Source organism: Onychomys torridus, chromosome 21 (assembly GCF_903995425.1).
Source record: "Onychomys torridus chromosome 21, mOncTor1.1, whole genome shotgun sequence".
NCBI classification, from domain to species: Eukaryota; Metazoa; Chordata; class Mammalia; order Rodentia; family Cricetidae; genus Onychomys; species Onychomys torridus.
In genome coordinates, this window is record NC_050463.1 from 19,046,026 (window position 1) to 19,061,081 (window position 15,056).

The following is a 15,056-nucleotide window of genomic DNA, read 5'->3' on the forward strand; positions in this document are numbered from 1 at the left end:
TTTGCTTGCTAATGGAGAAGGATACTAAAGAGAATGCAAAAAGAGATAGAACTGGCAACCTTCAAGGTCAAAACATTAGCTCGGTTAAAACTCCATGTCATAATTCTAGAGAGACATTTATATTTATTCTTTCAAAAATAAGTATTTTATAAAGAACCATGTTATTGGGAAAAGTTCAGTTCATACACTAGCCAAGAATATATTAGATTATCACCATGGGATGGATAACAAGGCCTTATGGGTAAAGATTCAAGAGAGGAAAATATCACATTCTCCGTGGCCAAAATTACTGGGCATTGAGAAGTCAGGAAATTATTCCTGCTCCAACTTACTCTGTCTTTTATCACAAGAAGATGCAGGAAAATAGCTTTTGAAGTTTATTCCTGAAGACTGAATCATTCTGGTTTTCTGGCTCTTTCATTTATACACACTATCTTCTAGGTGGTAATCTTCTTCATTACTACTTTCCAGACTTCTCATAAAGATTCCAGAAAACAGAAACTATCAAAGCACCTAGCTCATTACCAGGCACTTAGTAATACGTAATGTACTTTCCTTTCTGAGCAAGGACTAAAGAGATTATCTACATCAAAACACAAAGTAGCCAAGTATGGTGACAGATGCCTTCATATCAGCACACACAGGAGACAGAGGCAGGTGGGTCTTTGTTAAGTTCAAAGCCAACCTTATCTGCATAGTGAGTTCTAGGCCAGCCAGGGGCTACATAGTGAGACCCTTCTTAAAAAAAAAAAAAGAAAAGAAAAAAAGAAAAAAAGAAAAAAAAAAACCACAAAAACAATGACTGGTGTACTCTAGTTAGAATTTCATAATGAATGTAAAGGCAAGCTCTCAAATCACTAACTTTGCCGGGTGGTGGTGGTACATGCCTTTAATCCCAGCACTTGGGAGGCAGAGCCAGGTAGAGTTTGAGGCTAGCCTGGTCTACAGAGCAAGATCCAGGACAGGCACCAAAACTCCATAGAGAAACACTGTCTTGAAAAACATAAATAAATAAATAAATGAATGAATGAATGAATGAATAAATGAATGAATGAATGAATGAATAAATAAAATTAAAAAATCACTAACTTTGTGTCTTTTAATTCCTGCTGTCAATAAAACAAGTATTTAAAAACCAGATCCTTAAATCTGTTCTTTCACACCCATCCTAGTCAAGTACCCGAATGTTTGACTATTGTGGCACCTTTGAAAATTCAGAAACATTAACCAAAGTGCTATGAACAGACATCCTTCATGACAATACCCTCACCACATCGTTCCTGGCCTCACCTAGGCCATTCAGTCACACTTCCACTCAAGCTCTTGGCTCTTCTTACAGTTGATACGAAAGTGTACCCTCCACCCCCAAAATGTGAAACGTCACAAAAGGCAGATTTTTATAAGACAACTACAGTGTTATTGCAAAACGCCAGAATATAAACAGGAGGGAGAATTCATTCAGGAAAAGTGGAGTCTTGTCACTTCAGTTAGCAAATCTCTTATCTCTGTTCAAATTATTTTAAAAACTACAACAGTCTGCATGCTTCTCAGAAGACCGGTATCTTCAGCTACAGTTCCTGCTCCTATTTTTCTGGTTCTTTTCAGAGAATGACAAAACGTGAATGGGAAAAAATACCAAAGCTTGATTTTCAGACAACTACTACTTGAAGCACAGTCTGGGAAAATTCTGTTTTTACTTTCAGTCTTCTCCGCTCCAAAGAACTTGGCTTTTTTGTCATAATCAAATGCCGAGAGAATAGTTGAATGCACCCCTTGTTTGCAGCCCAATTTCTCCTTAAATGAATTATTTTTCTTGTCTGACAAAACAGCAAGACTCAGTGTAGGTAGCAAAATTTCTTTTAAAGTTTTTTTAATGTTTCTAAAAGTACTGAGTTTACTTAAAAGCATTGCATAAAGTTTGAGCCTCAGTTAGGTGTGGTGGTCTGAATAAGAATGGTTCCCATAGGCTCATATTTCAATGCTTGGTCCTGGGTCAGTGGAACTGTTTGAGAAGGATTGGGAGGTGTGGACTTGGAGGAGGTGTATTACTGGGTGTGGGCTTTGAGGCTTCAAAAGCCCATTCCAGGCCCTCTCTCTGTCTCTCAGTGTCTCTCTGTGTCCCTTTCTCCTCCCTCCCCTCCTCTCTCTCTACTGCCTGCAGATCAAGATATAAAGTTCTCAGCTACTGCTCCAGCACCATGCCTGTCTGCTTCCCACCATGATGATTATGGACTAACCCTCTGAAACTGTAAGCAAGCCCCCAATTAAATGCTTTCTTTTATAGGAGTGGCCTTGGTCATAGTATCTTTTCACAGCAGTAGAACACTAACAAGATAGTAAACAAACACATCCTCATCAAATATTGATTTTTGCAAGAGTACAGACTTCCAAACAATATGATAAATGACATTTATGCACGATAAATATAAAATGTGTTTTTAGATATAAAGTAGCAATGAGCTAAACTACAATGAGACTATCTTCCCATGAAGTGATTTGCACCAAATTGCTTATCTTTTTAGAAGGCTTCAAAAGTATTTTTTAAAGTTGTTGCTTTCATTTGATACTTGTGTATTGTTGTTGTTTTTTTATGAAATAGAAGCATCAGAGAGTCTGTCTAAGGCAGCATGATTTTCCAACATCAAGTTGCAAAGCTGAGTTCTAATAAAGATTGCTGCAAAGTCACAGCAGGCACACGGGGCACTCCTAGCGCACGTGTTTCCTAGAAGAACTGTGCTCACCTTAAGGAGATACTGTATTCAGGATAAAGGATGCTTGTGTACTGGATCCACACACCAGCCTCTTCCTCAGTTTCCCTTTTTTGGGCTTCTGTGACTGAGAATAGATTAAACGATTCAAATCTTCTCACAGATATATGTTTCAGACAGTCATCCAGCTGTTTCTGCTTCAGAACCTTTGAAATAAAAGCAAATATTGGAGTTATAGTATACAAGTAGTACAAATTGAGTTTCCAATAATACTGGGTTAGATTATTCAGACTAATGTCCTATTGAACACAAGGAGAAAGACAGAAGGCACTGGAGAGCAGTGAGGATGCTAACAGTTTAACAGTTTGGTATCTTAAAGAGGAGGGAAATCCTGAGTTAACAAGGCTTTTTTCCCCCTCCTTTTTCTATTTATTATATTTGTGTTTTAATTCCACACATCAGCCATGGGTTCCCCCATCCTCCCCCCTCCACCCCCGCCCTCACCTTTCCCCCAGCCCCTCCCCTCCAATCCCATCTCCTCCAGGGCCAAGACTCCCCTGGGGATTCATTTAAACCTGGTGGATTCAGTACAGGCAGGGCCAGTCCCCTCCTTCCAGGCTGAGCAAAGTGTCCCTGTGTAAGCCCAAGGATCCAAACAGCCAGCTCATGCACTAAGGACAGGTCCCAGGTCCCACTGCCTAGGTGCCTCCCAAACAGTTCAAGCTATTCAATTGTCTCACTTATCCAGAGGGCCTGATCCAGCTGGGGGCTCCACAGCCCTTTGGTTCATAATTCATGTGCTTCCATTCGTTTGGCTATTTGTCCCTGTGCTTTCCCAATCTTGGTCTCAACAATTCACACTCCTACAGTCCCTCCTCTTTCTCGACAATTGGACTCCTGGAGCTCCACCTGGGGCCTGGCTGAGGATCTCTGCATCCACTTCCATCAGTTATTGGATGAGAGTTCCAGCACAACCATTAGGGTGTTTGGCCATCTGATCACCAGACCAGGTCAGATCAGGCTTTCTCTCGACCATTGCCAGCATTCCACAGAGGATGTATCATTGTGGATTTCTGGGGACCTCTCGAGCACTCTGCCTATTCCTGTTCTCATGTGGTCTTCATTTATCATGGTCTGGTTAACAAGGCTTCCATATCCACTTTTCTCCTGAGCATTTGTTAACTGAAGGGACTGAGAAGATAAGAAACACATTTAACAGCCAGGACTGGAGCAGGTGTGTCATATGGCGTGTGTGTGTGTGTGTGTGTGTGTGTGTGTGTACATTTATGTGTATGACAGCATATTTATGTGCACATGTGTGTATATGTATGTGTGCCTGTGCAGCACGTGTGTGTGTGTGTGTGTGTGCACATGTGTGTACAAGTGTTTATTTGTTTTAGAATAAATCAAATGACTAGTTTTACTGGTGTTAGTTTTCCTTGCATGGAGAAAGAAGAGAGAGCTGTAAGATTAATGAATTTTAGCAAAAACCCTACAGCTCCACATCCAAACAGAAGTATAATACAAACTAATGAAGCCTTATATTTCCTGCCTTACAATTAAATATATGTGTATATATGTGTGCATGTGTGTGTGTATATATATAAAACCACCGTTGAAAAGTTCAATGACCAAACTTGTAGAAATTAGGATGCTCAATGCCCAAATTGTTGTCTCTAAATATTATTTCCTACTAAAACAATGTGAGACCCCTTGGAGAAATGGAAGGAATTGTATAAGATGAGGCTAGAGTGTGTGTGTGTGTGTGTGTGTGTGTGTGTGTGTGTGTGTGTGTGTAGGACCTAGCAACCAATCTGAATATGAGATAATGTATTAATAGATAACTTCAATACAAAACAATCAAAACACAGTATTCCCAGTGCATATAACCAAGGGCCTAGAGGTTCAACTGACCACCACCCCTGCATTGCCATGCTCATAACTGCTGCAAGTCACAGGTAAATGTAGTGGAATTCAGCTATTATCACAAAAGCTGCTACTTGGGAAGGTTGAGGACTTTTCCAAAGGTCAAGCCATGGCTTAAGAAGTCTTGGTGATATTTTAGCGTTTGTATATACATTAGTCAATTCCTGCAATGATTTTCTTGTATGCTATGTATGCTTCCAAGAACTCCTAACAGTATGTTTTATCTGAAATACCTATCAAGCATCCAAGGCCAAACGATCTCCTGAATTAAGGTAAATTAAGCTCAGACCCTCCTTTCTTATACAGCCTTAGTGGTATTTATACTAACATTATAGACTCCTAACATTTACCTAACCACCTCTAGGAATGTAGTTTGAGCACATAAAATCCCTTTTTCTGATATAATAACCGATTTTGGCTCTCAGTTGACCTTCTCCTTTACCACCCCCCTTTTGGGTTGTAAAAGAAAGCCTGAGGGTCACTGCCTGAGGAAAACTCTTGTCTGCCTTTATGACCCTGTGAGAATTCAAGCCTGGTGACCTTGCTTTAGCTAGAGCCCTGCTATTGCATGGGTGTATAACTATAAACCTCAGAGACTAGAGGAAATTTGAGAGGATTTTGAAAATTTTGACTGGAGAGGATTTTGACTGGAGAACTAGATGGAGAACTAGAATGAGATGGAAGATAAGGAAGAGCCAGATGGGGAAGAATGAGAGAAGAAAGACCAAGATGGGGCAAATGATCTAAGATGAGAGAATTAAGATAGAACTTAGAGGGGACAACAGATAAAGGCAGAGAGAAATCAGGCAAGAAAGGAGCTAGGCACGAGAACAGAACTGAAGCTGTGTAGATAGGATTTCATCCCAGAGGAATAAAGCAGACGGACTAAGAGCTCGGTAAACTTAGATTCATTTCCCACAGATTATTCTCGTAGCTTCTCTTCCGGGCCCCTGGGAAGAAGATTATTAAGGATGGACCATAATAATTTTCAAGACATAACCAAAAGCCTAGAGGTTTAACTGCAACCATTCTGCAACATTCCAAATGGTACAACCAAGAGCCTAGAGGTCTGGCTGACACTACGACCTCCTGCACCCTTCATCTCTCTGCATATAACCACAAGTCTCCAATTCTAGGGGACCCAAAAAAGAAGCTGCTCCTACATCCTTCTTCCTGTTCTGCACCCTGTACTTCCTGCTTTTTCATCGCATTCTTTGGCAATGTTTTTACAACGACTCATTATTTCTTCTGTGCTTCATACAGTCATCTCATTTTTTTTCCATTTCTGGAGGATCTTTTCATTTTTCTCTCTCTCTCTTTTTTTTTTTTTGAGCTGAGGATCAAACCCAGGGCCTAGCAAGCGCTCTACCACTGAGCTAAATCCCCAACCCCTTCTCATCTTTATTTTATGTGTATGGGTATTTTGCCTGCATGAATGTCGATGCACCAGGTGTATGCCTGGTGCCTGTGGAGGTGAGAAGGTAAAAGACCCCCTGGAACTGGAGTTCCAGATGGTAGTGAGCAGTCATGTAGGTATTGGGAATCAAACCCGGTTTTCTGGAAGAACAGGCAGTGTTCTTAACAGCTAAGCCATCTCTCCAGCCCCAAAGCAAATCTTTTGTTTTTTAAGTCTTCTGTGTTCTCACCAACCCCTTTTTCACACTCTCTGAAGGTCATTTAGAGTATTTTGCCGTTGCTTTTTTTTCCCTCCCAAATACAGAAAACTTCTCCAATGTGTGTATCACCCTTATTCAGGGTCCATGTTAATCATCACTGTGTCATTCCAATGACATATGTGCTGCTGACTTCACCTAAAGGAGTTCTTACGTTGTTTATTTTCAAATTCGTATTTTTATTCCCCTTCTTAAATTTTATTTTCCAATTTTCCCATTATTGGGAATCTTTTTCATTTCTCCTGATACTTTTTCTTTTCTCCTCGTAACTTTCTGCACACCCCTTTTCTTTCTTTCTGTTTATTGAACTCAGTTTCTCTCTGTTTTCCTCTTTCCTGCACTTTTCCTCCTTCCTTTTCCTAGTCACTTTGTATTTCTAGTTTACCCTAAATGGAGCAGGGAATAGTGGCGCACACCTTTAATCCCAGCACTCAGAGGCAGGCAGATCTCTGTGAGTTCAAGGCCAGCCTGGTCTACAGAGTGAGTTCCAAGACTTGCTCCAAAGCTACACAGAGAAACCCTGTCTCAAACAAAACAAAACAAAAAGGAAAACATTTACCCTAAATGTATAACTTCAGAGTAGTTTTCTTAGTCTTTAGCATATAGTCATTGTCAATGTATTGGTGGCCTCCTAATCAATTTTTATATCTTTTACAGTTTGCAGCTGTTATAATTTGTTTTCTCCTCATCAGACAGAATGAAGATTGAGCTCCAGGAGTAGACTGCTTAATAACATCTCCAAACACAACTGGAAGAGACATTCAAAGCAACATTCTACAAAGTACATCACAGCAACATCAAAAATATTAAAAGGCAAGGCAGCATGACTTCCACATCATAACTCCTCACTGAATTCAAAGATACTGAAGTAGATAAAATGTTGGGTGAAGATTTCAAAAGTTTACTAGTAAAAATGATAGTGATATCAAAGAAGACACAAGCAGAAAAATTCAATCCAGGATCTGGAGAAGAAAGTCAGCAACACAAAAGGAAATGAACAATAAAAATCAAAAAAATAAATAAATAAAAATAAAAAAAATGGGGTTGTGGATTTAGTTCAGTGGTAGAGCACTTGCCTAACAAGTGCAAAGCCCTGGGTTCGGTCCTCAGCTCTGGCAAAAAAAAAAAAAAAAAAATCAGCAATATGGTGAAAAGGTTACCAACATAGAAGACGAATTCTTCAGGAAAATATATATACTCCTTGTATATATGTGTTGTATGTATGTTTATATATTGCAAATATATATATTGAATATATATATATATATATGCATATCCATATATACTAATTTTTTGAGACAGGGTTTCTTTGTGTGGCCCTGGCTGTCCTGGAATTCACTATTGTAAACCAGGTTGGCCTCGAACTCAGTCAGAGATCCACCTGCCTCTGCCTCCCAAGCCCTATAATTAAAGGCGTGCACTACCACTCATGGCTTAAATAGATATTAAAGCCCGGCGGTGGTGATGCACACCTTTAATCCCAGCACTCGGAGGCAGAGACAGGCGGATCTCTGTGAGTTCGAGGCCAGCCTGGTCTCCAAAGCAAGTTCCAGGAAAGGCGCAAAGCTACATAGAGAAACCCTGTCTCGAAAAACCAAAAAAAAGAATAGAGCCGGGCAGTGGTGGTGCATGCCTTTAATCCCAGCACTCAGGAGGCAGAGGCAAGCGGATCTCGACACTCAAGGCCAGCCTGGTCTACGGAGCAAGTTCCAAGACAGCTAGGTCTGTTACACAGAGAAACACTGTCTCGAAAAACCAAGAAAGAAGAAGAAGAAGAAGAAGAAGAAGAAGAAGAAGAAGAAGAAGAAGAAGAAGAAATAATAATAATGTTGGACGTCAGAAATTCAATGAACCAAATAAAAACACAGTGGAAAATTACTTATGACTTAAGCAGACTTAAAGATCAAAAAATACTTTTGAATGATCAGAGGGTCATTGAAGAAGTCTCAGTAGAAATCAAAATATTCTTAGACTTAAATCAAAATGAAAATGTAACTTCTAAAATCTTGGGATAACAACTAAGCAGGTAGGAATTATGAACAAAAAAAAGAGCAAAATAACACACACTCTAATCTCAGAACTTGGGAGGCAGAGGCTGGATCTCTCGAGTTTGAGGCCAGCCTGGTCTAGAGTGACCTCCAGGATAGCCAGAGCTACACAGTGAAACTCTGTCTCAAAACTTAAATTAAATTTAAAAATTAAATCAAATAAATAAACTAATGATGCAACTCAAGGCTGATATGGAATTGGCAAGTTTGAGCGGAGGAGACACGCCATGCGGCCAGTGGCCAAGTGGGCAGGATAGAAAGTTACACCATGCAGGCACAGCATCCACCGGGAAAGTTTATTATTAAAAGGGGAGGGGAGAGAAAATAGAGGGAGGGAGAGAGGGAAAGAGAGAGAGAAAAGGAGAGAGAGAGAGAAAGAGAGAAAGGAAAGCAGAGGTGGGCGCAGACTCAGGAAGAGAGAGAGGACATCAGGATGCTGGGTGGGTCCCTAAGGAGCTGACCTGAATGCCAACAATGGTCTTGTGTATGTTCCTAATTTTTCTATTTAGTTAGTTTAATTATAAATGATGTAATTAATATGATTATAATGATTTTCCAGTTCTATGATAATTACTGAGTTTTGAGTACAATTGTACAATGTACAATTCAATAATTTCTTAAAGAACATTTTTAGGCTAACCAAGATAAGCATGCATTGCTATTTGAGGATTCCTTTTTTTTTTTTTTCAATTCTTTTTTATTTAAATTCTTTTTCATACAGTATATTTTGATCATACCCTTTCCCCTTCCAAACTCCTCCCAGATCCTTCCCACCAAACTTCATGTTCTCTCTCTCTCTCTCTCTCTCTCTCTCTCTCTCTCAAGATTTATTTATTATATATACAATGTTCTATCTGTGTGCATCCCTGCAGGCCAGAAGAGGGTATTAGATCTCATTACAGATGGTTGTGAGCCACCATGTGGTTGCTGGGAATTTAACTCAGGACCTGTGGAAGAGCAGCCTTAACCTCTGAGCCTTCTCTCCAGTCCTCTTTCTCTCTCAAGGAAAAAACAAAAAAACAAAACAAAAAAAAAAACAGGAGTCAAACTAACAAAAACCTAATAAAACAAATAACAAAAGAAAAAGCACACAAGAAAAACATAGAGTCATTTTTGTGTCGGCCAACTACTTGCGGGTGAGGTCTGGCCTACAGTGGGTTGATATCCCAGTGACACTCCATTGGAGATAACTGATTTTCTTTTCCCAGCAGGTTATCAACTGCAAATAGCTTCTTGGTGGTTCGCAGTGACCTGGAACACAAGCTCCGAGGGATCCACGCCCTCTTCTGGCCTCCACAGGCACATGTACTCTTGTGTACACATGTCCCCGCCCCCATATACAAATAATTAAAAATTAAACCTTAAAAAAAAAGCCTTGCTGGATGGTGGGAGCCCACAGCTTTCATCCTTGCACTAAAGAGGCAGAGGCAGGAGGATCTCTGAGTTCAAGACCAGCCTGGTCTACAGAGCGAGATCCAGGACAGTCAGGGCTACCCAGAGAAAGCCTGTCTCAAATAAGAACAAAGACAAATCTAAAAGTACTAGAGAACAAGGAATAATGAAAATCAATATAGACATGAATGAAACATTGAAAATATAAAAAAATATTACAGAAAGAACCAATCAAACTAAAAGTTGGTTCTTTGTAAAGATAAATAAGATGGGTAAACCTACCTAAACCAGCAAAAAAAAGGCTCAAATTTAAAAAATTAGGGGTGAAGATGGAAAGTCACTACAGATTCCAATAAATCTAGAGATTCCAATGGAAACTGGGATTAGAAGATAGAAAGATAATTTCATTTTAATCAGAAGTGGGACAGTCTGAAACGACTAGCCTCATTCCTTCACTTACAGAGAAAACTGATGTCTAAGTAAAGTGTTCATCAAAGTCAAGAGCAGACCTGAGCCTACAATCCAGGGCCTCAGTTAACACTGACAGTCTAATCCATAGCATCCTGCTTAAACGGACTATGAGACAGTCTACTCATCAGATTCTTCAGCCAAGTGTTCAGTACATGATTCCATTCTGTAGGCGTTTGTGAGTCTGTGTGTGCCTTCCTTCTTTTTGGCCACCTCCTCTTCTTTATGTAATTCTGGTGGGTTGTTAGGTAGGCTGACGGCCCAGATGTGCCAAACAGCTCCATTCTAATTAGGCACAGCAACTGGCCAAAATGTCAATTGGAAGAAACTCTTTGTTAGGGAAAACAGATCATTTCTTCAGGGCCCCTAACTGGATGGACACTGAATGCCTGAAGAAGAAAGTGATCATCACTGCTATCAGATGAGCCTCAACAAAAAGGAAAATAAACCCCCTGTAACTTTAGCGACTGATCATACACAGACTTCTACATCTCACCTATTAGGGTAGGCACTAGAATCAGAAGTCAGCAATTTATCACAACACCTAGAAACAATAATGTACTAGGCAAATGGGTTTTCTCTCTAAAATATGAGTTCCAGAGTAAGCATTAAACAGCTAATATAAAGGACCGTAAGACATCATCAGAATCCTAAGGAGTCCCAAAAGACAAAATTACATGTGTGTGTGTGTGTGGTGGTGAGGGGTAACAAGCAAAAATAAACCCACATCACAAGTGTGCTACAAAAGAAAGAACCCCCTCTCCCCTAGTGGTAAAGATCAAAACTAGGGGCTTTGCATATGCAAAGTCTTCTACTACTGAGTTATACTCCCAGCTTAAGAGTCACACATTTCAAACCCTGATCAGATTCTTCAAGCTTTCTGCCTCCAAATACAGATGAGACATGAATGGTTTAGTCACTTCAAACACTCACTAAAAGCCCATATATGTTTAGCCTATTGTGACAGACTGAAGTGCTACAGCAAAAAATTAACTTCTGCCATGACACCTCAAAAATGAGTATTTTTCCCTACCCTGTGACTTTTGGTTTAGTTATGCATCTTCCTTTAGCCAAAAGTCTTGTGATGTGATGTGATGTGATGTGATGTGATGTGATGTGATGTGATGTGATGTGATGCGATGTGATGTGATGTGATGTGATGTCTTACAGTGATCATCAGCTGGACAAGACTTGAGGAACCTAAGAAGTCTCTGAGCATGTCTATGAGGAGTTATCTATATTAGGTTAACCTCTTGGCACATCTGTAAAAGATTTTCCTGATTAGGGTTCACTGATGTGGAAAGACACACTCTAATTGTGGTATCATCATTTCACAGGCTGCATCTTGAACTAAATAAATAAAGGAAAGAAACAAAGAAAGAAAGAAATTAAATAAATAGAAAAAAAGTATTCACCTATTGCTTTCTCCTTCCTGAGCGCTAACACAATGTGACCAGCTGCTTCTTGTTCCACTGCTTTGGCTCTCCCTGCCGTGACGGACTGTGCGCCATCAAACTGTGCACTAAAATAAACCCTTCCTTTCTGAAATTGCTTTGTCTGGTATTTTTTGTCACACTAATACAAGTAAGTAATACAGCACGTTAAGAGTCATCATGTAAGCAGGGATTTCATTTCAATTTTTTTCTTTTATTTTTATTAATTCTTTGGGAATTTCATATCATGCATCCCAATCCCGTTCATCTCCCAGTCCCTCTGTATCCACCCCTCACTCTAGTAGTGTCCCCCATCAAAGGAAAGCTAAAAAAGGATAAGATAAAAATAAAAAGAGTAAGATAAAAACAATCATTAAAAAACAAAATTGGGGTTGGGTATTTAGCTCAGTGCTAGAGCACTTGGCCAGCAAGCGCAAGGCCCTGGGTTCAATCCTCAGCTCAAAAACAAAACAAACAAACAAAATTGTCTTTTCCTCTGCTCCATTACCTCTCCATTCATCTTAGTGGCATTGGGAGCTGCTGTGTATCATGCAGTATACCTGTTGTCCAAACAGCATTACTTGCAAATGTTCATTGTGTAGTGTGCTGTTGGTCAGGTTTGAGGCCTGTGGCTTTGGTACACCATCGATACTGGACCTCCGCTGACATTCCTCTCTGACATAGCCTGCTGTTGCCCGACCGAAGTCATGGAGATCCTGCGGCTATGGTTCCACAGGACCAATCCCTTCAAAACATTCCAGCGGATCACACATGGGGTAGATGCTGGGGTGTGCCAACTCCAAGCCTGGGATGTGTAAGCACGGATTTTAAATGTGCCTCTGGCTCTCTTATACTTCTAACATAACTGTGAGAACACGCCAGCCGACTGATCTAAGAATTCTGGGTATATAGCCCAAGTACACAACATTAAACCATGCAGGTGATCACAGCCTATATCAGTAAACTACCAGGCGGTTCATATATGACATATGACATCGTGGTTGTTTGTGAATGGCAATAGCTAAGTAAAATAACACAGAAAGAACTCAGTGCTCTGAGCCACCGTCTTAGTTACGTGTCTATCGCTGGGACACAATGACCGAGGAAACTTATAAACACAACAGCCTTTACTGGAAGTTACGAGCCAACAACAAACACACTTGGATTCATCGGTGATACACCTTGGGCAGCGAGTATCCCCACTAATGACTTCAAACGTAGAAGATAAAAACGTCAGTCGCCTCTCCTGCTCCCTTTACTCTCATATACATAACGGACACGCGGGCGGTGTCACCCTCCCATCAGGACCAAAGGGTGCACCGTGGAGGTCGGTGACCACACCAAGGCTGGGAGTTAAACCAAACTGGAAAGTGGCCGCAAAGAAGAGCGCGCGGGTTGGAGGGGCGGTCCCAGCCATCAGGCGGGCAGGCGAAGGGATTTCCTACTTGGACGTGAGTTTCCCGGGACCTCAGCTATGGCTGTCCCGCTCTCACCGCCCAACCCCGCCAGTTTCCCGTTTTCGGAGGAGCGGTGTAGTGAAGCAAGGCGGGGCTTCCCGATTGGCTCCGGGCACACGGAGAAGTCATGCCCCGGGGCTGAGCGCCTGGTACCTGGGAGGGGAGTGGCCAGAGGCAAGGGTGGCGAGCGGTCGCCCTTACCTGGCGCAGGAGCTTCCACCGGGCGGCCCCCTTGGGCACCGAGACCACCGACCCCTGCCTGGCACCTCCAATCGCGGGACCCTCGCCCGCGTCTGCTTCAGTCCCCGCAGCCTCAGCGGCCGCGACCCGAGACTCCATCACCAGAGCTACCTGGACGCGGAGGTGCCTCCGCCACGGCTCTCCCCAGTCAGGACCTGCCAACTTCTTCCCTGTCAGGACCTGTGACGCCCGGCTGCTGGCCCACAGCCCTTGCGTGCGCCCTCCCCGAGTTCCGCATTTCCGGTATTCGCGTCTCCTTGGCAACCAGGACCGCGGCGTCACGTCATTGCACCAGTTTTCTGGTAGCCATCTTTAGTGAGGGCGAGCCGGAGCGGGAGGGAACTGTGAAATAGTGACCGGGAGGGCTTTCCTCATTGTTTTCTTCTTCCGCACTTCGTCACTTGCTCGCCGGAATACCAAAAAGCCAAAAGACGGGTGTCCTTTAAGACTAGTGAATCCAAAAGAGGAAAATCCCACACCTCCACCACCGTAATAAAGATGGCGAAATGTGCTTCGCTCTCCGGCTGGATTGGTGTTACGTAGACCGGCGTGCTGCAAACTAGCTCTGGGCGGCGCGAGATAGGTTGTCTCTCTTGCTGGATGCTGAACGCAGACTTCGGGTGGACGAGGTGACTGCACCCGCTTCTTGAGAGCCTCGGGTTCTCGTGTTTGGCTTCTCTGCCTTCGCCCGTTTGTGTCCAGAGCCGGCCTGCCTTTCGATTTGCGTACGTATGGGAGGGTTGCCGGAGGGCCCCCTTTCCTAACTCCTCTCCCCACCACCTTCCTTGCAGCCGTTCCTCGGTTCCCTGGTCCCCTTTCTGAGCCCTGTCTCTTCTATGCGTGGGAACTGGTACCACTCCCTCATGCCCCGAGACCAACTACCACACCCCTGGGATGCACAGTTGCACAGGGAAACGAATAGGTTCTCCTGGGAGCAACCCATTTGTCTTCCCCACGCTTATCGCCATCCTTGCACGCTGTCTTCCCATGCACATGGTGGATAAATAGATTGAGGATATGGGGACACCTTAAGCGATTTAGAGTTATTTTTCTTCTAGGCTGCTGCTCCACTGGTCCGTTATTTTGCTGCGACATAAAAGATTAAGGGGGGAGGGGGCGTCATAGCTGATCGGATCTGTGGTTTAAAAAAAAAAAAAAAAACCTGACCGTGGTGTTTCTGTGCTACCAAGGAACATGTTACAGAAGAATTCTCTCATTGTACTCAACAGTGTTCAACAGACCTAAATTATTCCTATGCTAATATAGGAAAAAAGCCTTTTGTTGAGTGGTTACTGTGTGCCAGGTACTTGTGCAAATTGTCTGGTTTTGTTACCAAGCAGCAACCCCAGAAAGTAAGTGGTGTGGTTATTTTTTGTTTTACAAGTGATGAAATTGAGATCCAGATGCAAGGCCCAAAGCCTGAACCAGGGTGTCTGGCTATAGTAGTTACAATGAACTTACCTTTCAGCTTAAACCACAGATGACTCTGCATTTTATTTGTGCATCTTGCAGGGTTTAATTTTTTTTTTTTTATGCTTTTGTGGTTAAGTCCAATAACTCATGTACAAGATGAGGCGCCAGACCAATTGGACTTTTTGCTGTAACAGGTGACTTGGGGAGATTTCTTGAGCTTCCCAGAGCCACAGTTGGGTCACCTGTAAAATGAACAGCATTTTAGCGTCTTCATCAAGAATATATGAAGCTAAAGTTA

General features: G+C 42.2%; 2 protein-coding genes and 1 pseudogene across 7 annotated transcripts in view; 1 reads left to right on the plus strand and 2 right to left on the minus strand.

The window, feature by feature from the left end:
* The window catches only part of Camkmt (calmodulin-lysine N-methyltransferase), a 413,989-nt gene extending 400,388 nt beyond the window's left edge, over nucleotides 1-13,601 (minus strand). For 2 of the 4 annotated variants that reach the window (XM_036170668.1, XM_036170667.1), the window contains exons 1-2: nucleotides 13,307-13,595; nucleotides 2,742-2,914 (exon numbers count right to left, since the gene is read on the minus strand). In XM_036170668.1, the coding sequence (XP_036026561.1) occupies nucleotides 2,742-2,914; nucleotides 13,307-13,444 (311 nt within the window). In that variant the 5' untranslated portion in view covers nucleotides 13,445-13,595. Of the gene's footprint in view, nucleotides 1-2,741; nucleotides 2,915-13,306 lie in introns of all 4 variants that reach the window. The other 2 variants (XM_036170665.1, XM_036170666.1) reach the window with 2 other exon arrangements.
* LOC118572079 lies at nucleotides 6,345-6,445 on the minus strand (annotated as a pseudogene).
* A 121-nt stretch (nucleotides 13,602-13,722) lies between the features above and the next one.
* Nucleotides 13,723-15,056, plus strand: part of Prepl (prolyl endopeptidase like) — a 36,069-nt gene continuing 34,735 nt past the window's right edge. Inside the window, exon 1 of one of the 3 annotated variants that reach the window (XM_036170654.1) lies at nucleotides 13,723-14,070. The gene's annotated coding sequence lies outside the window, so the exon portion shown is untranslated. The remainder of the gene's footprint in view (nucleotides 14,071-15,056) is intronic. The other 2 variants (XM_036170656.1, XM_036170655.1) reach the window with 2 other exon arrangements.